Below are 24,153 nucleotides of genomic sequence, written 5' to 3' on the forward strand. Positions count from 1 at the left end.
TGGCTACATCAGGGGTGTGTGGCCTAATATGCAAAGGAGCTCCTGTTAGAATGCCACCCCTGGGCACAGCCACATTCTTATCTCCAGATGTGCTCCTTTAAAAAACGTCATCGGTGAATTGTGCTTGTATAATGAACGCAAAGGTCACATTGGGACTGATTCCAAGGCCGAATGGAGTATGTTCATTACTGTAAGGAAGCCAAGCTGCCTAAGTCATTATTACTGACAGCTACTGCAAGTGGCAGCTGGAAAAAGACGAAGTTCTCAGAGAAGGATGAGTGGGTGGACAGTCCCGCTGTACAGTTAGAATAAAACTGCCACAGGCCAAATTCCCTACCGTTCGATGTCAGCGTGATGAGAATATCTATCATGATTCGATGCTGTAGATGCTGTAGAAATCCCATGCAAAGTCATAAAAAAAATATTGCAGCTATAGATATACATAGGTACATAAGATCCTACTTACAGCCAACCATCATCATGGCCACCGAAAATATCTTCTCCCCATCGGTGGTTGGAGCAATGTTTCCAAATCCTATCGTCGTAAGGCTTGTCATGGTAAAGTAGAGTGAAGTTATATACAGTGAGTATTTGTTGGGTCCTCCCTCCCATTGCCCCGATCCGGTCGTGTTGTACCGATACGGCATCCCAATGCTCTCGGCCAACTGGAAGAGCCAGCTGTCCGTCTTGATGGTGTTCGTGATCTCGTCGATGACCTCGTAGTCCCCAATGCTGTACCAGATGCAAGCCAGCCAGTGAGCCACTAGTCCGAAGACGCAGACCAAAAGGACCAGCACGGCGGCACCGTATTCCAGATAGTGATCCAGCTTCCTGGCGACACGGCCCAACCGCAGAAGGCGTACCACTTTTAAGGAACTGAAGAGGCTGCTGATCCCCTACGGAAGGAACAGAGAGCGTTTCAGTATCGTGATGCCCCTGTATAAATTGATGGTGCGGCCGCATTTGGAGTACCGTGTACAATTCTGGTCACCGCACCTCAAAAAAAACCCAGATATTATAGCATTGGAGAAAGTGAAGAAAAGGGCAACTAGAATGATTCAAGGGTTGGAACACTTTCCCTATGTAGAAAGGTTAAAACGCTTGGGGCTCTTTAGCTTGGAGAAACATCGACTCAGGGGTGACAGGATAGAGGTTTACAAAATTATGCCTGGGGTAGAGAAAGAAGCACTTTTCTCCCTTTCTCACAACACAAGAACTGGTGGACACTCAATGAAATTGCTGAGCAGTCGGATTAGAATGGATAAAAGGAAGTACTTCTTCACCCAAAGGGTGATTGACACATGGAATTCACTGCCACAGGAAGTGATGGCAGCTGCATGCATAGATGGCTTCAGGAGGGGATTGGATAAACATATGGAGTAGAGGTTCCTCAGTGGCTATGAGACACAAGGTATAGATGGAACTCTCTGTCTGGGGCAGTGATGCACTGTATTCTTGGTGCTTGGGGGGGGCACAGCGGGAGGGCTTCTAGTGTCCTGGCCCTAATGGACCTCCTGATGGCACCTGGGGTTTCTTTTGGCCACTGTGTGACACAGAGTGTTGGACTGGATGGGCCACTGGCCTGATCCAACATGGCTTCTCTTATGTTCTTAAGTGTGACACAGAGTGTTGGACTGGATGGGCCATTGGCCTGATCCAGCATGGCTTCTTTTATGTACTTTTTGTGTATTGAATGACACAACTCAGGGAGGATTGGGTCATTAAAACAGTCCCGGTGGTGCCAAGTGGCCTTTCTGGTGGATGAGGCTGTACCCTTTGTCATCATTAATGGGACCTAGCTTTGACCTGAGTAGACCCTACCGCACAGCCAGTGCCAGAGAAGCCACTGGGTTAAGCTTGCTCCTGGCCACCAGTGGTCCTCCAGGATAACAGCTTAGTAGGTAATCTTTTCCAGTAGGTGAAAGGACCAGTCCACCCCTAAATAAAACATGCTGACATGAAAGGAGTTCCATGTTATAACTACTGTTAATCAAATACTGTTTTATTGGAGGCACATTAAGAAGAAGAATTGCAGATTTATACCCCACCCTTCTCTCTGAATCAGAGTCTCAGAGTGGCTTACAAATCTCCTTTATCTTCTCCCCCCACAATAGAGACCCTGTGAGGTGGGGCTGAGAGAGCTTTCACAGAAGCTGCCCTTTCAAGGACAACTCCTGCGATAGCTATGGCTGACCCAAGGCCATTCCAGCAGGTGCAAGGGGAGGAGTGAGGAATCAAAACCAGTTCTCCCGGATAAGAGTCTGCACACTTAACCACTACACTAAACTGGCTCTCTTAAACTCAGGTAGGCTTTCCACTTTGCCCACTGGGGGCAGAAGATCTCCCATCCACGGCTCCTGTTGCCCATTGGCATTTCAGAGGCTGACAGAAGGGGGGGGGGAATTAAAAATCAACATTGGATGATTGTGTAAAGGTCACTTCTGGGGGGAACTTGAAACTATGCCCCACCACTCCAGGAATCACCAGAAACTCTATGATAAAACCATGGAGTTTTAACTTTTTCTAGAGCGGCATGACATCACTTTCAGGTCTTCCCTGGAGATTATTTTATGTGAACACCCAGTGGTGCCCTACTGCCATGTCTCTGCCTCGTTGGACTTCTGCCAGGATTGGGGATGTATGAACCCTTTTTAGTTTCTTCTTGGCTTGGCACTTTTTTTGAGCAAGCTCTTTTATTTGACCCATTTTCAATGCCAGTGTTCCTCATCTGTTCCTTTCTTTTATGCTGTTTTAACGTAACCACCGAGAACAACAACAAAAAACCCAATATTAAAGCATGGCAAATGTGATAACAAAGTCTCCTGCAAGGAAAGAGAAAACGGCACAAGAATGAATGCTCCTGAGTTCAGTTCATGCAAAGCGGAAGGAAAACCAGACTGGATTTTTAAAGTCAAAACAGAAGGGTTTCAACCAATACTCCCTCTAAGATGTGGAGCCTTGTGAGCAAAAATTCTACTTTGTGAGCTACTGGCATTCAAGTTGTGAGCCAGAGGCTAAAAAACTGGGAGCCAGCTCACACTAACTCAGCTTAGAGAGAACATTGGTTTCAACTGTTACTAGCATCACTAACCACGATCAACAGGATTTAGGTAAGTAATCCGGCTTCAGGAATTAAGTAAAGGGCTCCCGCTCAAGTACAGTAAGTTGAACTCGATATTCCTATCAATTTTCTTTGCTAGGTTTAAGTCCAGTATCACCTTAGAAACCAACAAGATTTCGGTTTCGAGAGTCAAAGCGCTCTTCATCAGAGAGTGTTGACTCTCAAAAACACACAACCTGAAAATCTTCTTGATATCTAAAGTGTTTCAAGTACTTGAAAGGCTGTCATATAGAAGATAGTGCAGTTGTTTTCTGTGGCTCCAGAAGGCCGGACTAGAACCGATGGACTAGAAATTAAATCAGAAGAGTTTCCGGCTCAACATTAGGAAGAACTTCCTGACCGTTAGAGCGGTTCCTCAGTGGAACAGGCTTCCTCGGGAGGTGGTGAGCTCTCCTTCCTTGGAGATTTTCAAGCAGAGGCTAGATGGCCATCTGACAGCAATGAAGATCCTGTGACTTTAAGCAGATTATGAGGAGGGCAGGAAGGGTTGCATCAGTGCTTAGTTCTCATGGCCCTTTTCTTACACACCCCAGGAAATACGGATCACCACTTTGGAGTCAGGCAGCAATTTCTCTCCAGGACAGTTTGGCCAGGAATCCTGTAAGGTTTTTTGCCACCTTCTGGACACGGAGCAAGGATCACTGGGTGTGTGTAGGGGGTGGGGAGATACTTGTGGGTTTCCTGCATTGTGCAGGGGGCTGGATTAGATGACCCTGGAGGTCCCTTCCAATTCTATGATTTTATGATTCAAGGCTTGCCATTCTACTAAAGACCAACAGAGCTACCCTAAAACTAAGTCTACTGAGATTAATAGAGCTCAGTTTTATTCAAGCCTAATTAGAAACACTGGTTTCAGCGAGAACTAAGTATGACTAACTTTAATTGGACCCAGGGCTTTTTTTGTAGCAGGAGCTCCTTTGCATATTAGGCCACACGCCCCAGATGTAGCCAATCCTTCAAGAGCTTACAGGGCCTACTGTAAGCTCCAAGAGGACTGGCTACATCAGGGGGGTGTGGCCTAATATGCAGAGGAGTTCCTGCTACACCAAAAAGCCCTGGTCCTGAACTGAATATTTTAGCCATAAGCCAGACCACGACGAAGCTACAAACAATTCAAAAGGGCAGAACAGGTACAACAACCAACAAATAACCAATACGAGATGAAATTCAAGACTCATTTTTATGACCAAACCAAAAAAAAAAAAGTACATTTTATTATTCCAATAAAAAGTGTATACCTCCAGGCTTTGTTCATTAAAGGTGCACGCATAATTCCCAAGCGGAATAAAATATTCTTCCATAAAATATTGTTCCCAGGCTGGTGCACCGCCATCAGGCCCAGGCAGAGGTAGGCGCATTCGCTGCCTTTGCACAGAAAATGCTGTTTTGCTTTTGGGGGATTTAAAAAAAAAAACAACCTTGTATTTTTTGAAAACATTTAAGATTTTTCTGCACATCTGGGGAGTCGCCCAAGTGTGCAGAAAGATCTGTTTGGCCTCCATGTGGCCCCAATCCATAGGTTTAGATATCCACAGGCCACAACCATAGGTGGGGAAGAAGAAGAAAAAGAAGAAGAAGACTGCAGATTTATACCCTGCCCTCTCTCTGAATCAGAGTGGCTTACAATCTCCTTTATCTTCTCCCCCCACAACAGACACCCTGTGAGGTGGGTGCGGCTGAGAGGGCCCTCACAGCAGCTGCCCTTTCAAGGACAGAGACTCAGAGTGGCTTACAATCTCCTATATCTTCTCCCCCCACAACAGACACCCTGTGAGGTGGGTGCGGCTGAGAGGGCCCTCACAGCAGCTGCCCTTTCAAGGACAGAGACTCAGAGTGGCTTACAATCTCCTATATCTTCTCCACCCACAACAGACACCCTGTGAGGTGGGTGGGGCTGAGAGGGCCCTCACAGCAGCTGCCCTTTCAAGGACAGAGACTCAGAGTGGCTTACAATCTCCTATATCTTCTCCACCCACAACAGACACCCTGTGAGGTGGGTGGGGCTGAGAGGGCCCTCACAGCAGCTGCCCTTTCAAGGACAGAGACTCAGAGTGTCTTACAATCTCCTATATCTTCTCCCCGCACAACAGGCACCCTGTGAGGTGGGTGGGGCTGAGAGGGCCCTCACAGCAGCTGCCCTTTCAAGGACAGAGAGTGGCTTACAATCTCCTCTATCTTCTCCCCCAGCAACAGACACCCTGTGAGATGGGTGGGGCTGAGAGAGCGCTCCCAGAAGCTACCCTTTCAAGGACAACTCCTGCGAGAGCTCTTGCTGACGCAAGTCCATTCCAGCAGCTGTGAGTGGAGGAGTGGGGAATCAAACCCGGTTCTCCCAGATAAGAGTCCACACACTTAACCACTACACCAAACTATAGTACATAGATTCCACTCTACCTTTTTAACTAATTTGTTCAGATATTTTTATGCTGATAAAGGCGAACTTGAGCTTGAAAATAGATTCTTTAATCATTAAAGGGACTCTATACACTCTCAGATTTACCAAGAAGAGATCAGCAATTGTACACAAACTCAATTATTCTCACATTTTTCATGCATTCTCCAATTATGTAAAAGCCGCAGTTGCTACTAAATGTGTGTCCTCATTTCCCAAGAGTTACATAAAGAACTATTTTCAATTACAGGCAGGATGTCTTTATCCGCTGCCTCTCTCTGCACTTCACACTCCAGGAAATGGTGTTCTGGATTTGGGGGTGAACGGAGAATAAAGATCACACCACGACGGACATGTCACAGATGAAACTCGGGTCAAGTTACTGTAACGTCCAGGTTCTCACACGCAAGACTCCGCCATTGTTGAAAGCGCCTACATCCATTTTGACTCTGCAAAAAATCTGCCCACCCGCTGATTTAAAAGCCGATACGGTGTTTGTTCTTTTTGATTAAAGGCATATTAGAGGGGGAAACTGAGTCGTCTGCCAACGTTCTATCGCAGTTCAAAGTCTTCCTCAGCAGTTGCCCTGTGGAAAAGGGCAGACTACACACTGCATGGTGCCACAGTGTCTGTGTGTATGTGTTTATGTGCCTGCTCACTAGCGACAAGACACATTCACTTCTATACTCAGGCACCACACATTTCGTAAACGGTAAAGGCAATCCCCTGTGCAAGCAGCAGTCATTTGGGTGACGTCACATCACGACATTTTCATGGCAGACTTTTTACAAGGTGGTTTGCCATTGCCTTCCCCAGTCATTTACACTTTTACCCCAGCAAGCTGGGGACTCATTTTACCGACTTTGGAAGGATAGAGGGCTGAGTCAACCTTGAGCTAGCTACCTGAACCAGCTTTCGCTGGGATTGAACTCAGGTCATGAGCAGAGAGTTCAGAATGCAGTGCTGCAGCTTTACCACTCTGCGCCACGAGGCTCTAATAGCCAAAATAAAGGTAGCCCCCTGTGCAAGCACCAGTCTTTTCTGACTCTGGGGTGACGTTACTTTCACAACATTTTCATGGCAAACTTTTAACGGGGTGGTTTGCCATTGCCTTCCCCAGTCATCTGCACTCTAGAGTCTAGAGAGGGCTAGAGACTCTAGAGAGGGCACCAAACCCCAAAAGATGAGAACATTAACAACTCTCGCTGGCAGTGTTCTGAGCAGTCTCCCCAAAGGCAAAAATATCTGCCATCTTAATTATTCAATGTGCTTGAGTGTCTTGTAATTCTCTTGACTTTGCATCTTTTGACTTTTTTGTTTGCTTCTGAAATTTGCTCTCTTTTTACATTGTTTTTAAAATGCTTTGTTAGGCCCTGTCCCCCCCAAAAAAACCCAGCACCAATTGTGATCTCATGTCCACAAAGTAATACTATCGTACGGGGCATTTTTTGTGTGTAGCATATTAGGCCACGCCCCCTGATGTCACCAATCCTCCTGAAGCTTACAGTAGGCCCTGTACTAAGAGTCCTGTAAGTTCTTGTAGGATTGGCTACATCAGGAGGATGTAGCCTAATATTCAAAGGAGTTCCTGCTACAAGAAAAAGCCCTGGTACTCTCAGTCTGCCAGGGGAAAAGCTGGTTCATTTGAAATGCGGTGTTGGAGAAGAGCTTTACCAGATACTGCGGACCACCCAAAAGACACGTAGGTTCCCAGATCAAGCGTGAACTCCCTAAAAGTTAAAGGGATGTGGCTTTCGTGCTTTGATCGCATCATGAGAGGACAAGAGTTACTGGAAAAGTCAATAATGCTATAGAAAGTGGATAGGGTTGCCAAGTCCGCCCCCCCCCCACCCCTGCCTCCAGCAGGTTATGTCATCATGCTGGCGACATCACGCTCCAGCTGCTCTAGGCGTTTCTGGGAAAACTTTATAGTTTTCCCGGACACTCTAGCATTTTGGGAGGGAAAAGCTCTATGGTCACACTAACTCAGCTCAGAGGGAACACTCATTATATTAAGTGTTAAAATCCAGATCCTAAAATATCGCTCACATGCAAAAATGCTAGTGCTTATTCTGTTCTTGGGATTGCATGAGGAAGAGAAACTCTGTAAAGAACAGAGATAAGATAAGGCTGCCCAGCACCCAACAGGTTTTGGTTCAAAATTAAAGCAATCTTTTTTTCTGTGCCTAAAAACTACTGCAAAACGAACAGGTTGTTAACCCTCATTTAGGAATTTATCTCCTGTGACTGGTGCGGCTCTCTATTTTCCCGGCATCTATGTTAAGGCCTAACACTGTTACCCTTCTAGAATTATTACTCATGCAGGACATTCTCTGGTTATATAAGGAGAGTTTGGGCATACCAAAGATGCACATCTTCCCATTGTCTGGGAGGGTATTTAAAGCAGGGGTGTCAAACATGTGGCCCAGGGGCTGAATCAGGCCCCCAGAAGGCTCCTGTCAGGTCCCCAAGCAACTGGCTGTCATCTGCTTCCTTCTCCCTCTATTTTGCTTCCTTCTGCATCACAGCTTGCTTGGGCAGGCTTGCTCAATCACACAGGAGCTACAGAGCAAAACCTCCATTTTCTCCATTGGCTGAGGCTCCTCCCTTAGGGAGGAAGGGGGGAGAGAGAGCTTGCTTTGCCAGTCTCTCTCAATCGCAAAGCAGAGCTACTGAGCCAAGCCACTTTTTCTTCTATTGGCTGAGGCTCCTCCTCCTCCCCCCCCCCCAGGGAAGGAAGGGAAGAGACAGAGCTTCCTTTGCCCAATTCCCTGGATTGCAGGTGAGAGATACAAAGAAAGCACCTTTAAGACCAACAAATGCTAATGTTTTAAGCGTGTTTTGTTTTAAGGGTTTTTTTTTAAAAAAAATCTTTAATTGTATTTGTCTGTGTCCTTTATAAAATTTATATCTCCACTACCTGAAATTACATGTTATGACATACCTGGCCCAGCCCGACAAGGTCTCATTTATGACAAATCCGGCCCTCAGAAAAAATGAGTTTGACGCCTCTGGTTTAAAGGATACTACAGAGGCAGAATGCAAGGACGAGCTATTATACAAGCAGAAGATTCGTTCCCTTCTGCGGCCCTGTCATTTATCAGAAAACTTTCGCGACAAGAGTTTTTCAGTAACTGCAAACGGCCGTGCACACATCATCTGCTTCCTCAGTTCTTAAAAGGTAGGACATATGTCTAACCACCGAAACTTAATTAGCCATTACAGTGAGTGTCACATGCCATTAAGCACTTCTGAAAGAGCTTTCGGTTGGACGCCTCTGGCTTCTTCTTCTTCTTCTTCCCCCCACTTTCAATAGCCATATGCCTCACGTCAGGAGCTATTCAAGCCCTGATAGGGAATCAGAGGCTCTTAATTTACTACAGTCTACAAGAACGTAACTAGTTTCTGCATTCTGAATCATTAGCGTTCAATTATCGGAGCCTTCCAACAAAAGGATTCCACCGCAGACGGTTCGGCAGCCCGGGATGATTCATTCGGCAGAAGGCAACGAAGCAAGCATACTTCACTTCTGTGCCAAGTTTAAATTGCCCTTTTTCTACGCATCATTATCAAATCAGTCTAGTCAAAATGTTGCCTGATTATATTATGGGGCCGTAAAACGCTGGAGTTTATTTTCAGCAGCGGCATCAAGCTGAAGCTCTCGTACGTGTTGCCGATGTTTCTTTTTAACCTTACAGAGAATCTAAACAGAACATGATCATTTGAGGCTTGCTGTTGCCAAACGATACATCCAGGGTCAGCAACTGGAGGCCACATGGCCAAGTCCAGCCCTTGAGGATAACAGCTGGCCAATCAGAGGAAAGAAAGTACAGCCACTAGTGCAGTTGACTTGGGGGAGTTGGCGTTGACCTAGGATTGCCTAGCAGTGCCTGGCAACCAGTGTGAAGGCTCTGGGAGGTGCAACAACACATGATTTTTGGTAAAAAACCCAAAAGTGACAGGGTAGCTCTAGGAACCAACAGAAGCTCTATGGCAAACCATAGAGTTTCTAGCAATCCCTAGAACTTCCAGGGTTTCTTTTTTACCAAAAGAGACATGACATCACAACCAGCATCCCTTTAAAAAAATCTGCTGCCATTCAGAGCAGCAGCAGCCAATGAGACTGGAGGACAGGGAGCCCACTGCCCCCACCAAAGGAATGGAACCCCAGGAAGTATTTGTGACCCTGGAGGTCCCTTCCAACTCTATGATTCTAGGATGACCATATAGCCCACCACTATATCTCTAGTACAGGAGCTGCCAGCCTTTACTTTAATGAGAGCTACTTCCAATTAGCCTAAAATATTCTGAATTACTACCACTGTAGAATGTGAACATATGATCATATGAAGCTGCCTTCTACTGAATCAGACCCTCGGCCCATCAAGGTCAGTACTGTCTTCTCAGACTGGCAGCGGCTCTCCAGGGTCTCAAGCTGAGGTTTTTCACACCTATTTGCCTGGACCCTTTTTAGGTGGAGATGCCGGGGATTGACCCTGAGACCTTCTGCTTCCCAAGCAGATGCTCTACCACTGAGCCACCGTCTCTCCCTCTTAAGTTTTGTCTGGACCTAGCAGCTGAACATGGACTAGAAAGAGCACCAGAAATGAAGCTATTGGCTCAGGATCACAGAGAAGAATCCTTGAAATAAAAAAACTTTATTTTATAACAGCGTCTAGAGCAGATCTTTCCATGGTTATTTTCTTGGGTCCTCCAGGGGATGCTAGCTACCTCGTGGAGACCCCTGCTTTAGCGATTCAAATTGTTAAATATAAATCTAGAGTTTTAATAAAAATCTGATTTCAAATGACTCGTTCCAGTTGTTTAACCTGAAGAACATGTATATTCCAATTTTGTTTCTTCCTTGTGCAAATCCAACCCATGAACCTTTAGTTCAGGGGCATTAGTTTGTCCGTTTGTTTCATTACAAGAAAATGCACTCCTCCATCAGTATTCTTTCTGTGCTAAAATTATATATATATTATATAGAAGGAAAAGATATTGGATTTATTATCCTGGTCTCCACTCTGAATCTCAGAGCAGCTCACAATCTCCTTTATCTTCCTCTCCTGCAACAGACACCCTGTGATGTAGGTGGGGCTGAGAGAGCTCTCCCAGAAGCTGTCCTTTCAAGGACAACTGTGCAAGAGCTATGGCTCGCCCAAGGCCATTCCAGCAGTTGCAAGGGGAGGAGTGGGGAATCAAACCCGGTTCTCCCAGAAAAGAGTCCACACACTTAACCACGACACCCCTGAACATGATGTCTCTAATTGACATGTGTCTTATAAAACTACATGCCTACGTGATGTGAAGCTCATCTACAAACGTAAGCCCATTTGTGGGAAAGGCAGGCTAAAAATCAAGTCAATCAAATCTAAAAGTGAAAATCAGAGAAGTGAGCACAAACGAATGAACAAAATAGGGAACGTTTACTCCTCCTGACATGACTCGTAAATCGGCAGAAACGACTGAAGCAAATGTGTCCTCCAAGAGATGTTTCAAGTCAAGCTACTTATAAGGAGCTTAGTCCCGAAAGCCCTTATGAGTCTTTAATTCCCCTTTTTGGGAGAATACTGTTGATTTGTGGTGTTAATGTTAGGAATATACTTCGATAAATATTCCCTCCCCTTAAAACAGGAGAAGCAAGGGGAGGAAGGGAGAGGGATAGGGAGAGTTAATTAGCTACTTAATTAGTTGTATGGGGAAAAAAATGAAGTATTTTTATTTATTTATTTATTTATTTACTTTCCATTTATATCCCGCCCATTCCAAACAGACTCAGGGTGGCTAAGTATCAAAATAAAACCAACATCTCCGTTTCCGATATAAAACGATAAGACATAATAATTGACAATTTAAAACAAAATATTGGTGCTGCAAAGGTAGTCCCCTGTGAAAGCACCAGTCGTTTCCAACTCTGGGGTGATGTTGCTTTCACGTTTTCACGGCAGACTTTTTACGGGGTGGTTTGCCATCGCCTTCCCCAGTCATCTACGCTTTCTCCCCAGCAAGCTGGGTACTCATTTTACCGACCTCAAAAGGATGGAAGGCTGAGTCAACCCTGAGCTGACTACCTGAACCAGCTTCCACTGGGATCGAACTCAGGTCATGAGCAGAGGGCTCCGACTGCAGTATTGCAGCTTTACCACTCTGCGTCACGGGGCTCTTATCAGTGTTTTACAACGTATTAAAAGCTTAGGCAGCTCAGATCATACTAGGCTTTCCATTTATCTGTTGATGCTCCTTCTGGTGGAGTTGCCCAGCGGAATAAGAGAGGCAGCCTTCTCCCCTAGTTGTTATAGGCTTGCTTAAAAAGTTCGGTTTTACAAGCCCTGCGAAGTACCAGTTACAATGGTGCTGGGGATGAAAGTTAGGGTTGCCAGTTCCGGATTGGGAAATACCTGGAGATTTGGTGGGCGGAGCCTGGGGAAGGCGGGATTTGGGGAGGGACCTCAGCAGAGTACAAGGCAATCGAGTCCACTCGCCAAAGCATCCATTTTTCCCGGGGGAGATGATCTCTGTTGGCTGGAGATCCATTTTAATACTGGGAGATCTCCTGGCCGCACATGGTGGTTGAGAATAAAACAATCTTGTCCCAATGCTGAAAAACTATGGTCGTTTTCGCACTTACCTTATTCCGGAGCGACGTCCCTCTTCACCGCACAGCGTCTGCGCGGATTTCACACTACTTGCTCCGCAGAAGCCGGAAGTCCCACGGCTTTTGTGTCGCAAATGTAAACCACCAAAAACCAGTGTACATTTGCAATGCAAAAGCCGCGGGACTTCCGGCATCTGCGGAGCAAGTAGTGTGAAATCCGCGCAGACACTGCGCGGTGAAGAGGGACGTCGCTCCGGAATAAGGTAAGTGCGAAAACGACCTATGTTTTGTTTCGTCTCCAAGTGGTCTAACTGAACCAGAACGCCACCATTTACATCTAGCCTGCCCCATCCTGAGCAAGGTAGCAATAGAGAAGAGGAGGAGGAGATTGGATTTATACCCCACCCTTCGCTAGCCAAAGGAGTCTCAGAGGGGCTTACAATCCCCTTCCCCTTCCCACAATTGGCGGGCGCAAGAGATTTTCTATAGTAAAATATTCATTCGGCTTATGGGAAAAGCTCCGTTCAGCGAAGCATGAATCTTCAAGCTAGCGATCGCGTGAAGGGAAATTTTACAAGTCGGCTATTGTGTATAGACTCCTGCTCATGATTTGAACTTTGAATCATGTTCGATCTTTCAGCGACAGAAGACATTGCTGGAGTCATACACTGAAATGGACTTTTGTTCTGTTGGGCACTGTGCCTGTATGGTATTTATATTATGCATACCAATTTTGTGATTGTTCACCTATGAGAAATTTTTGATATGTCTATTTAAATTGTGGAGGTTCAAGCAGGGGACTGCAGCTATCGTATACCCTTGGGAGAGCCAGTTTGGTGTAGTGGTTAAGTGCACGGACTCTTATCTGGGAGAACCGTAATTGATTCCCCCCTCCTCCACTTGCAGCTGCTGGAATGGCCTTGGGTCAGCCATAGCTCTGGGTCAGCCACTGGGGCCAGGATATTAGAAGCCCTCCCACTGTTCTCCCTACCCTCCCAAGAACCAAGAATACAAAGTTCTACAATGCTCAATATTCATCCGGAGTGGTCCTCAACATTTTCAGTCATTCTCCGCTAGTTCACACCCCATCAACTTGGTGTAGTGCCAGTTTGGTGAAGTAGTTAAGTGTACAGACTCTTATCAGGGGAGAACCAGGTTTGGTTCCCCGCTCCTCCACTTGCAGCTGCTGGAATGGCCTCGGGTCAGACATTGCTCTCGCAGAGCTGTCCTTGAAAGGGCAGCTGCTGTGAGAGCCCTCTCCAGCCCCGCCCACCTCACAGGGTGTCTGTTGTGGGGGGAGAAGATAGAGGAGATTGTAAGCCACTCTGAGTCTCTGATTCAGAAAGAAGGGCGGGGTATCAATCTGCAGTCTTCTTCTTCTTCTTGACCGAAGAACGGTACACTCCTTCAATCTGGGAGGGAGGTAGGGGACACCCGCCTAGCAAGCCAGATCAGCTGAATCAACCCTGGCAATCAATGGGGTGGCAGATGTGAGGGCCAGATCGCCCTCACATCCTATTTAAATTGTGTGAAAAGTGTGTCTCTTCTGGCCACATCTCCAAGGTCACATCAGCAGGTGTATGTGAACTGGTTTGAGGAGGGAATGAAGAACCCCGTGGCACAGAGTGTTAAAGCTGCAGTACTGAAGTCCTAAGCTCTGCTCATAACCTGAGTTCGATCCCCGGTGGAAGCTGGGTTCAGGTAGCTGACTTGAGGTTGACTCAGCCTTCCATCCTTCCCAGGTCGGTAAAATGAGGACCCAGCTTGCTGGGGGGGAAGTGTAGAGGACTGGGGAAGGCAATGGCAAACCACCCCATAAAAAGTCTGCCGTGAAAACGTTGTGAAAGCAGCGTCACCCCAGAGTCAGAAACGACTGGTTGCTTGCACAGGGGACCTTTCCTTTCCTTTTCCTTTGAGGAGGGGAGGGACTTCAGCAGGGTTTCATGCCATAGACTCCATCCTCCAAATCAGCCATTTTCTCCTGGGGGAAGCTGATCTTGGTCGTCTGGAGATCAACTGTAATAGCGGGAGATCACCAGGTGTCACCTGGATGTTGGCAACCCTAAGACCCAAGCCTCTAAACCCTGTTGTTAGCCGTCCAGAGGGATTGGTTGGCCACTGCATGAAATGGGATGCTGGGCTAGGTGGACCACTGGACTAGAAGCCAGTTTGGTGTAGCACAGGGGTGTCAAACTCATTTGTTATGAGGGCTGGAGCTGACAGAAATGAGACCTTGTCGGGCCGGGCCATGTCAGGCTGGGCCATGTGTGTACCTATTTAAGATTAAGTAGCAGAGATATAAACTTTATAAAGGACACAAACACAATTAAAGATTTTTTTTAAAACCCTTAAAATAAATCATGCTTAAAACATTAGCACTCATTGGTCTTAAAGGTGCTTTCTTTGTATTTTCCCCATGGGATCCAGGGAATTGGACAAAGGAAGCTTTGGCTCTTTCCTTCCTTCTCCAGGGGACTAGGATGGGAAGGAGCCTCAGCCAATAGAAGGAAGAGAGGCTTTGCTCAGTAGGTCTGCGGTGTGAGGGAGAGAGCCTGGCAAAGCAAACTCTGCCTCCCACCCCCCTCCTGTGCAAGCCTGGCAAAGCAAGCTGTGAAGAAGAAGGAAGCAGGAGAGAGGGAGAAGGAAGCAGAAAGTCAGTTGCTTGGGGGCCTGATTTGGCCCCTGGGCCACATGTTTGACACCCCTGGTGTAGTGGTTAAGAGCAGCAGACTCTAATTTGGACAAGCAGGTTTGATCCCCGGTCCTCCTCCACATGCAGCCATCTGGGTAACCTTGGGTCAGTCACAGTTCTCGCAGAGCTGTTCTCGCAAAAGCAGTTCTCTCAGAGCTCTCTCAGCCCCACCCGCCTCACAGGATGTCTGTTGTGGGGAGAGGAAAGGAAGAAAATCGTAAGGTGTTCCAAGGCTACTCCGAGCCAGTTTGGTGTAGTGGTTAAGTGTGCGGACTCTTATCTGGCAGAACTGGGTTTGGTTCCCCACTCCTCCACTTGCAGCTGCTGGAATGGCCTTGGGTCAGCCAGAGCTCTTGTAAGAGTTGTCCTTGAAAGGGCAGTTTCTCTGATAGATCTCTCAGCCCCACCCACCTCTCAGGGTGTCTGTTGTGAGGGAGGGGGAAGATAAAGGAGATTGTAAGCCACTCTGAGACTCTGATTCAGAGAGAAGGGCAGGGTATAAACCTACTGTCTTCTTCTCCTGCTCCTCCTCCACCTCCTCCTCTTCTTACGTTCTCATATGAGAACAGGCTGAGAAAAGGTTAAAAAGCACTGCTGAAACTAAGCTGTTCTCTTTGAAAAAACAGACTCAACAAATGTACCTATTTGGGAAGATTTAAACTGCTTCTTTCTGTCCTCTGGGCTGGGTCTTTTGAATACGACGCTGGGCACAGCAGTGTTGCCGCCACTGTCTGTTCATGAACCATGATCAATCACTTGAGGTTATGCAACTCTTTAATATCTTCATTATGTTTACATTTTGTTCCTGTTTGCTTTCATAGTTTTAAAATTGTTCAGTGCTTTGCTGGGAGCATATGGAACAGGGCTTTAAAATTGCATACATAAATAAAAAACAGAGCTTTGCCAGAGAGAGAGGTCCTTTATTTAAGCTACACCAGCTCGTTGAGACCTGATTTCGGAGCTGTGACCAGGTAGCTAGCAACTTGTGTGCAGGGCTTTTTTTGGAGCAGAAACTACAAACAGCCAGTTTGGTGTAGTGGCTAAGTGTGCGGACTCTTATCTGGGAGAACCGGGTTTGATTCCCCACTCCTCCACTTGCACCTGCTGGAATGGCCTTGGGTCAGCCGTAGCTCTGGCTAGGGTTCCCAATCCCCCCGCTTTAGCGGGAGACTTCTGGGTTCCCAGCTTAATCTCCCGGTCTTCAAAAATTGAGAAGCGGGGGGGTGGAGGGGGGGAGAACATACCTATAGAGCTCCTGTTGTAGAGCTCCTGAGCAGTTTGTAAAATCCCTGTCCCTTTAAGGCTGGGCAGGAAGGAGGAAACAGGAAGGGCTTCGGAGAACGGCCCCTCCCTTCTTTGCTTTCGTTTTCTCAGCAGGCACAGTTCTCCGGAAGAAGACCAAGTAAGTATTTGTGTGTGTGTGAGAGAGGGAGGGGGATTTCCTGGTATGGAGGCCCTCCCTCCCTTTAGAAAGTGTGGGGGAGGGAGGGAAATGTCTACTGAGCACTCTATTATTCCCTATGGAGAATGATTCCCATAGGGAATAATAGGGAATTGATCCGTGGGTATTGGGGGCCCTGGGGGGGCTATTTTTTGAGGTAGAGGCACCAGATTTTTAGTATAGCATCTAGTGCCTCTCCCCAAAATACCCCCCAAGTTTCAAAACGATTGGACCAGAGGGTCCAATTCTATGAGCCCCAAAAGATGGTGCCCCTATCCTTAATTATTTCCTATGGAAGAAAGGCATTTGAAAAGGTGTGCTGCCCCTTTAAATGTGATGGCCAGAACTCCCTTGGAGTTCAATTATGCTTGCCACACCCTTGTTCCTGGCTCCACCCCCAGTGTCTCCTGGCTCCACCCCCAAAGTCTCCTGGCTCCGCCCCCAAAGTCCCCAGATTTTTCTTTAATTGGACTTGGCAACCCTAGCTCTGGCAGGAGTTGTCCTTGAAAGGGCAGCTGCTGTAAGAGCTCTCTCAGTGATCTCTCTCTCCTGCCTACCTTACAGGGTGTCTGTTGTGGGAGGGGGGGGGGAGGTAAAGGAGATTGTGACCGCTCTGAGATTCAGAGTATAGGGCGGGATATAAATCCAATATCTTCTTCTTCGCATATTAGGCCACACACCCCTGTAGCCAATCCTCCAAGAGCTTACAAGGCTCTTAGTACAGGGCCTACTATAATTTCCAGAAGGATTGGCTACATCAGGCAGGTGTGGCCTAATAGGCAAAGGAGTTCCTGCTACAAAAAAAAGCTCTGCTTGTTGGAGTCTGGTGTTGCAGGGTCAGAGGAAGGCACTGTCTGTGCTAAATAGAGCTACCAGGTCATACCTTCTTTCTGGCAGCGGCATTTGGAGGGCGTTCCTGGAGGGACAAGGAACATCATGTGACACCCCCAATCTAATGATGTCATGCATTGAATCCCTTAACACCTCACAACTAGTGTTGCCGACTCCAGCTTGGGAAATTCCTGGAGATTTAACCGTGTAGTCTGGGGACAGTGGGGTTTGGGGAGTGGAGGGACCTCAGTGGGGTCTGAAGCAACAGAGGTGTCAAACATGCAGCCCAGGGGCTGAATCAGGCCCCCAGAGGGCTCCTATCAGGCCCGCAAGCATCTGCTTCCTTCTCCCTCTCTCTTGCTTCCTTCTGCATCACAGCTTGCTTTGCAAGGCTTGCTCAATCACACAAGAGCTGCGGAGCAAAGCCCCTATTTTCTACATTGGCTGAGGCTCCTCCCTTGGGGAGGAAGGGGGGAAGGAGAGCTTGCTTTGCCAGGCTCTCTCAATTGCACAGTAGAGCTACTGAGTCAAACTTCTCTTTTTTCTACTGGCTGAGGCTCTTCCCCCTCCTGGTTCCCTGGGGAGAAAGGGAAAGAGCCAGAGCTTCCTTTGCCCAGTTCCATGGATTCCGTGGGAGAAATACAAAGAAAGCACCTTTAAGACCAATGTGAAGAAGATGAAGATGAAGATATTGGATTTATATCCCGCCCTCCACTCTGAAGAGTCTCAGAGCGGCTCACAATCTCCTTTACCTTCCTCTCCCGCAAGAGACACCCTGTGAGGTGGGTGGGACTGGAAAGGGCTCTCACAGCAGCTGCCCTTTCAAGGATAACCTCTTCAAGAGCTATGGCTGACCCAAGGCCATGCTAGCAGGTGCAAGTGGAGGAGTGGGGAATCAAACCTGTTTCTCCTAGATAAGAGTCCGCGCACTTAACCACTACACCAAACTGGCTCTCCTGCTAATGTTTTAAGCATATTTTAAGTTTTTTTAAAAAAAAAAAACAGTCTTTAATTGTGTTTGTATCCTTTATAAAGTTTATACCTCAAATACCTAATCTTAAATAGGTACACACACATGGGCCAACAGCCCAACAAGCTCTCATTTATGTCAGATCCGGCCCTCATACCAAATGAGTTCGACACCCTTACGAATAAAACAAAGTAGGAGTCCAGTAGCACCTTTAAGCTCAACCAAGTTTTCTTCAGAATGTAAGCTTTTGTAGGCATGCACACGTCATCAGACAATGGAATGGGGTACAGTGAGCAGAGCTACATATAGCTGGTGGTGGGAAGTGGTTAAGAATGCAAAGTGGTACCAAGTTAGAACCCAACGGCAAAAGAGTAAAATGAACAACTTGAAAGAACAGTGGGAGTATAACGCCATAGTATCCACCCTTCAAAGAATATATTGGAAGAAGATATTGGATTTATATCCCGCTCTCCACTCCCGATTTCAGAGTTTCAGAGTGGCTCACAAACTCCTTTCCTTTCCTCCCCCACAACAGACACCCTGTGAGGTGGGTGGTGCTGAGAAAGCTCTGACAGAAGCTGCCCTTTCAAGGACAACTCCTATGAGAGCAATGGCTGACCCAAGGCCATTCCAGCAGGTGCAAGTGGAGGAGTGGGGAATCAAACCCGGTTCTCCCAGATGAGAGTCCCTGCATTTAACCACTGCACCAAACTGGCTCAACGCAGCCATTCTTCTGGGGAAAACTGATCTCTGTAATCTGGAGTCAGCAGTAATTCCAGAAGATCTCCAGGCCCCACCTGGAGGTTGACAACCCTACTCAACGCAATGTTTCCCTTCTCTCCCCCCCCCACCCTGTCCCGCTCCTCCCGTTCTGATTATAATTCTGGAGAACGTCCCAATCAATTATGCTGTTTCTCCACCACCACCACCTCCACCGATTCCCAGCCGGGCGCCGCAATTTAAGTGTTACAAATCTGTACTGCTGCCGTCAGCGGTCTTCTAGTCTGTGTCCGAAAGGATTACTTCACTTCCCTTGTTTCCTTAGCAAAGCCCTCTTTTCGCTTCTCATTTTTCTCCCCTGCATGAAAGAGAGGGGCCGGGAGGTGGGGGGGGAGAAGAGGCCCCAGAGCTTCCCCAGAAAGCTTGAGAGATGGAACAAGCCCACAATTCGACCTGGCATTTTGTTAGTGTGTCTGTCTCTCTCAAAGGATTTGAATTTCAATAACGTACGCCCAACATCTGTTTCCCAGCTAATATATACAGTATGTTTGAAGGGACGGCGGGGGGGGAGGGGGATGTCTGAGAAGGGTAATTAAAATTCAATATCCCACTGCCTGAATAATCAGTTATAAATCTTGCATAAATTGAGACACTGTAAATAAACCCTTCAGGCCCGACTTTATCCTTGGGGTAATTCTGTTAACTTTTTTTCGGGGGGGGGGGGGAGGGAACTAAAATTCTTTCCCCTCTCCAACCTCGGAACTCGGCAGAATATTTATTCCATCGCGGCTTTTTAATATTTTCTTTCCCGCACAGCACAGACAGATTAGAGCTTTCTGCACATTCACTTACGTAAGGATGGCACTAAAAGAGAAAGAAATCTCCCTGTTGTTTCTGTTGTTATGCAGCTGTATACTGGGGTTTTCAAGAGTCTTTAAGGATTTGGGGATTCAATCCCAGGGGGCGTGTATGAGTATACAGTGCTCTCACCTTAAGAGTGACAAAGGAAAAGAAATTTAGTAGCTTGGCAACCAGTGGGAGGTGGGAAGTTATGGACAAAGGGAGGCGGAGAGCATGAGCATCATTCCCATTTGGTGACGCAACTTCCAGCATGCCCTAGAAATGATAGCATCAGGTGAGGCGACACTCTAGCACTCATCCCAAAACTCTCTGGTTTCCATAGACTGTAGAGCCAAGTGCTAGAGCAGCGGTGGCCAAACTGCGGCTTGGGAACACATATTGTGTGGCTCTTGAAGCTTCCCCCCCCACTCTTCTGGATGGTTCGGAGAAGGCATTTGTCTCTTTAAATCACTTCTCCAAGCCAAGCCACCCAGCGGCTTGGAGAATGCATTTAAAGTTAAAGTTGCTTTCTTTCCACCTCTCCTCCCCCCCCATCTATTTGCCTTCCTTCCTACCAGCTCTCAAACATTTGACGTTCATGTCTTGTGGCTCTCAAACATCTGACATTTATTCTATGTGGATCTTACACATTAAGCAAGTTTGGCCACCCCTGTGCTAAAGTCTGGTGCAATGCTGGGTTGTGCCAGAAGCTGTGTTATTCCCATGCAGGGACAACAAATTCTTCCCATTTGGCTGACTGATTTCCTCCCACCAACCAGCTGAGCATTGGTGGGCAAGGACAGCAATCCCCCGGAGATAGGGGAATCCCTGGAGATTTTAGGAGAAGGGTAGGGCTTGAGAGAGGGGAAGGGCTTCAAAGAGATACAATGCCACAGAGTCCACCTTCCAAAGCAGCCATTTTCTCCAGGGGAGCTGATCTCTGTCAGTTGTAGCCTGGGAGATTTCCAGCTACTGCCTGGAGGTTGACTGGAAAAAAAAAATGCATGGATTCCATGATATCCAGCCTCCAAATGAACATAAGGGAAGCACAACTTAGACAAAAATGATATATTCTCTTACACACTCTCATACAAAACATTAAAGACTTACATACCCTGACAATAGAACACTTGATAATACAGAAAATAAGGACCAAGATTCCAAATACTTCAATCACAACTTAATGTCCATTAAATGAAGAGCGGTCGTCCAATTCTTCATGGATCCCCACTTCAAAATTGTTCCTGAGGAGTCCAGAAATAGTAGGATTGTATTCCAATGAAGTATTCTTAAGACAGCACCACAGCGCAGTGACGAGGTAGTACTTTATTTTCCCTCATTTCGCTTAAAGCTTTGACTAGTTTCAAAATCTGATCCAGACCATGGCAAGATCCCTACTTTCACACACCACCAAGTGCCTTATTAACAGGTCTTGTGATTGAAGTATTTGGAATCTTGGTCCTTAGTTTTGTATTGCTGAGTGTTCTGTTGTCTATATGTATATCTTTAATGTTTTGTATGAGAGTGTTTTAGAGAATATATAATTTTTGTCTAAGTTGTGCTTCCTTTGTATTAATTTGGAGACTGGATATCATGGAACCCATGCGAGGGGAGGGGGGGGTTCTGTCGATCTCTACCGTAATTCTCTTGTTGGTTCACTGCCTGGAGGTTGGCAGCCCTACCTAGAGGCCTCCCACTGTAAGTGAGCAAATGATTCAAGGGACTGGAGTCACATCTTCCTTTACTCATGGGCCATGCCAGACCTGGCTGTACAAGTCCAGTGGGCAAATTCTCCTCAGTAGCCTTCAGCCTCTGGATCTTACCCCAGCTCTTCCCTTCCCAAGCCTCCAGATATGGTTGCCAGAGAGCTGGGAGGAGATGGAGGGGGGATGCGCTTACCAGGAGCAGGGAGGAATGCCCAGCATTTCAATGACATTCCTGCATGACATTCCTCCTGCTTTGGAAGGGAGGGTAGGATACAAATGGAAATGAATGAATGAATGACCTGGAAGTAATCTGAGCATGTCGGGAGGCAACACTAGTTTTTGAGCAAAACTCTATGGTAGAATGAGCTTCTACCATGGAGTTTTTGCCCAAAAACCAGAGTGTCACCCAAGCCAATGGAGAGATCGAATGATTTAATAGAAGTTTGAAAGATAGCTTGCAAACAGCTAAATTGGAAGGAAAGGCATGGGTTACCTTTACAGCTCATTTTTTACAAGTCTATAGGGCAACAAGGCATGCCACAACACAAAGATCCCCAGCAGAATTGTTGCATGGGAGACAGATGCGTACTAAGTTAAATGTTACTGGGATTTTAAAGGCAAGGACTGATGTTGTGTCAGATTCAGAATCGAGGAAAAGAGTGAATCAGGAGCAAGAAAAATACAGGGCATATAAAGATAGACGTAGAGGCGCTGAGGATGTTAAATTTGAGTGTGGCTCTTGTGTTAGAGTAAGGAGACCGTGAATCTTACGAAAGGGGGGAATGTTGGTTCACCCCACCCATCAAGGTTATTGAGAGGAGAGGATCATATACCTATAAATTAGCAGATAGGCGAGTATGGAATGCGTCTCATTTGGTATCTGCACATTCTAGTGGAAGGAGTTTTGAATTAGACAACTCTCCTTTGTTACCAGGGATTCAAAGTGAAGCTGGGCCTGTTTGTGAGGGGACTAATTCAAGGGATCAGCCGGAACTCTTAGATACATCTCAAGAGACACCAGTACCACAACCATTACCATCTCAAGAGGCACCGCCAGCTGCAGCAACGGAGAGGACGAGAAGAACAAGACGACCACCTGTTTGGATGAAGGACTATGTTATGACTTGACAAAGGGGGAGATGTGGTGTATGTCCCTTTAAGAGGGTTATATATAAGTCAAGATAGGAAGTAGGGAGTGAACCTTGCAGCTGAAGGACGTGATTTATGTTGTGTGTGTGTTGACTAACTAACCTGTTACATTTCTTTGAGGGGGTGAACAAACATGTGGACAAAGGAGACCCAATAGATGTTGTTTACCTTGACTTCCAGAAAGCTTTTGATAAAGTTCCTCATCAAAGGCTCCTTAGAAAGCTTGAGAGTCATGGAGTAAAAGGACAGGTCCTCTTGTGGATCAAAAACTGGCTGAGTAATAGGAAGCAGAGAGTGAGTATAAATGGGCAGTCTTCGCAGTGGAGGACGGTAAGCAGTGGGGTGCCACAGGGCTCGGTACTGGGTCCCATGCTCTTTAACTTGTTCATAAATGATTTAGACTTGGGAGTGAGCAGTGAAGTGCCCAAGTTTGCGGATGACACTAAATTGTTCAGGGTGGTGAGAACCAGAGAGGATTGTGAGGAACTCCAAAGGGATCTGTTGAGGCTGGGTGAGTGGGCATCAACGTGGCAGATGCGGTTCAATGTGGCCAAGTGCAAAGTAATGCACATTGGGGCCAAGAATCCCAGCTACAAATACAAGTTGATGGGGTGTGAACGGGCAGAGACTGACCAAGAGAGAGATCTTGGGGTCGTGGTAGATAACTCACTGAAAATGTCAAGACAGTGTGCGACAGCAATAAAAAAGGCCAACGCCATGCTGGGAATTATTAGGAAGGGAACTGAAAACAAATCAGCCAGTATCATAATGCCCCTGTATAAATTGATGGTGTGGTCTCATTTGGTGTGCAGTTCTGGTCGCCGCACCTCAAAAAGGATATTATAGCATTGGAGAAAGTCCAGAGAAGGGCAACTAGAATGATTAAAGGGCTGGAACACTTTCCCTATGAAGAAAGGTTGAAACGCTTGGGGCTCTTTAGCTTGGAGAAACGTCGACTGCGGGGTGACATGATAGAGGTTTACAAGATAATGCATGGGATGGAGAAAGTAGAGAAAGAAGTACTTTTCTCCCTTTCTCACAATACAAGAACTCGTGGGCATTCGATGAAATTGCTGAGCAGACAGGTTAAAACGGATAAAAGGAAGTACTTCTTCACCCAAAGGGTGATTAACATGTGGAATTCACTGCCACAGGAGGTGGTGGCAGCCACAAGCATAGCCACCTTCAAGAGGGGGTTAGATAAAAATATGGAGCAGAGGTCCATCAGTGTGTATATGTATGTATATATATATATATATATATATATATATATATATATATATATATATATATATATATATATATATATATATATATATATATATATATATATGTGTGTGTGTGTGTGTGTGTGTGTGTATATAATTTTTTTTGGCCACTGTGTGACACATAGTGTTGGACTGGATGGGCCACTGGCCTGATCTAACAAGTCACTGCAGTTTAGAGGGAACATTGGGAGATGGGGTCTGACCCATGGGGGGCGGACTGACATCCCTTCCTTAAAGGAATTTCCCGAGCTGAAGTTGTCAGCCCTAGCTCCAAACCAGACAGGGTCCCTTGGAAGAAGAGGCCTCTTGTACTGGATGAAAACTCCTTGTGTGCTGTTGCCTGCTAAGCGAAGCAGCAGAATAAACCCATTACTTTTAACAAACAGACAATGATGCTAATGGTTATTAGCCGGGCAAATAAATCC

General features: G+C 46.6%; 1 protein-coding gene across 1 annotated transcript in view; it reads right to left on the minus strand.

Annotated features, from left to right (window-relative positions):
- Positions 1 to 24,153, minus strand: part of KCNH5 (potassium voltage-gated channel subfamily H member 5) — a 353,692-nt gene that overhangs the window by 215,144 nt on the left and 114,395 nt on the right. The window contains 1 exon segment of the mRNA XM_060262655.1: positions 467 to 896. Coding sequence (XP_060118638.1) covers positions 467 to 896 — 430 coding nt within the window.

Source organism: Heteronotia binoei, chromosome 21, assembly GCF_032191835.1.
Source record: "Heteronotia binoei isolate CCM8104 ecotype False Entrance Well chromosome 21, APGP_CSIRO_Hbin_v1, whole genome shotgun sequence".
Taxonomy (NCBI): Eukaryota; Metazoa; Chordata; class Lepidosauria; order Squamata; family Gekkonidae; genus Heteronotia; species Heteronotia binoei.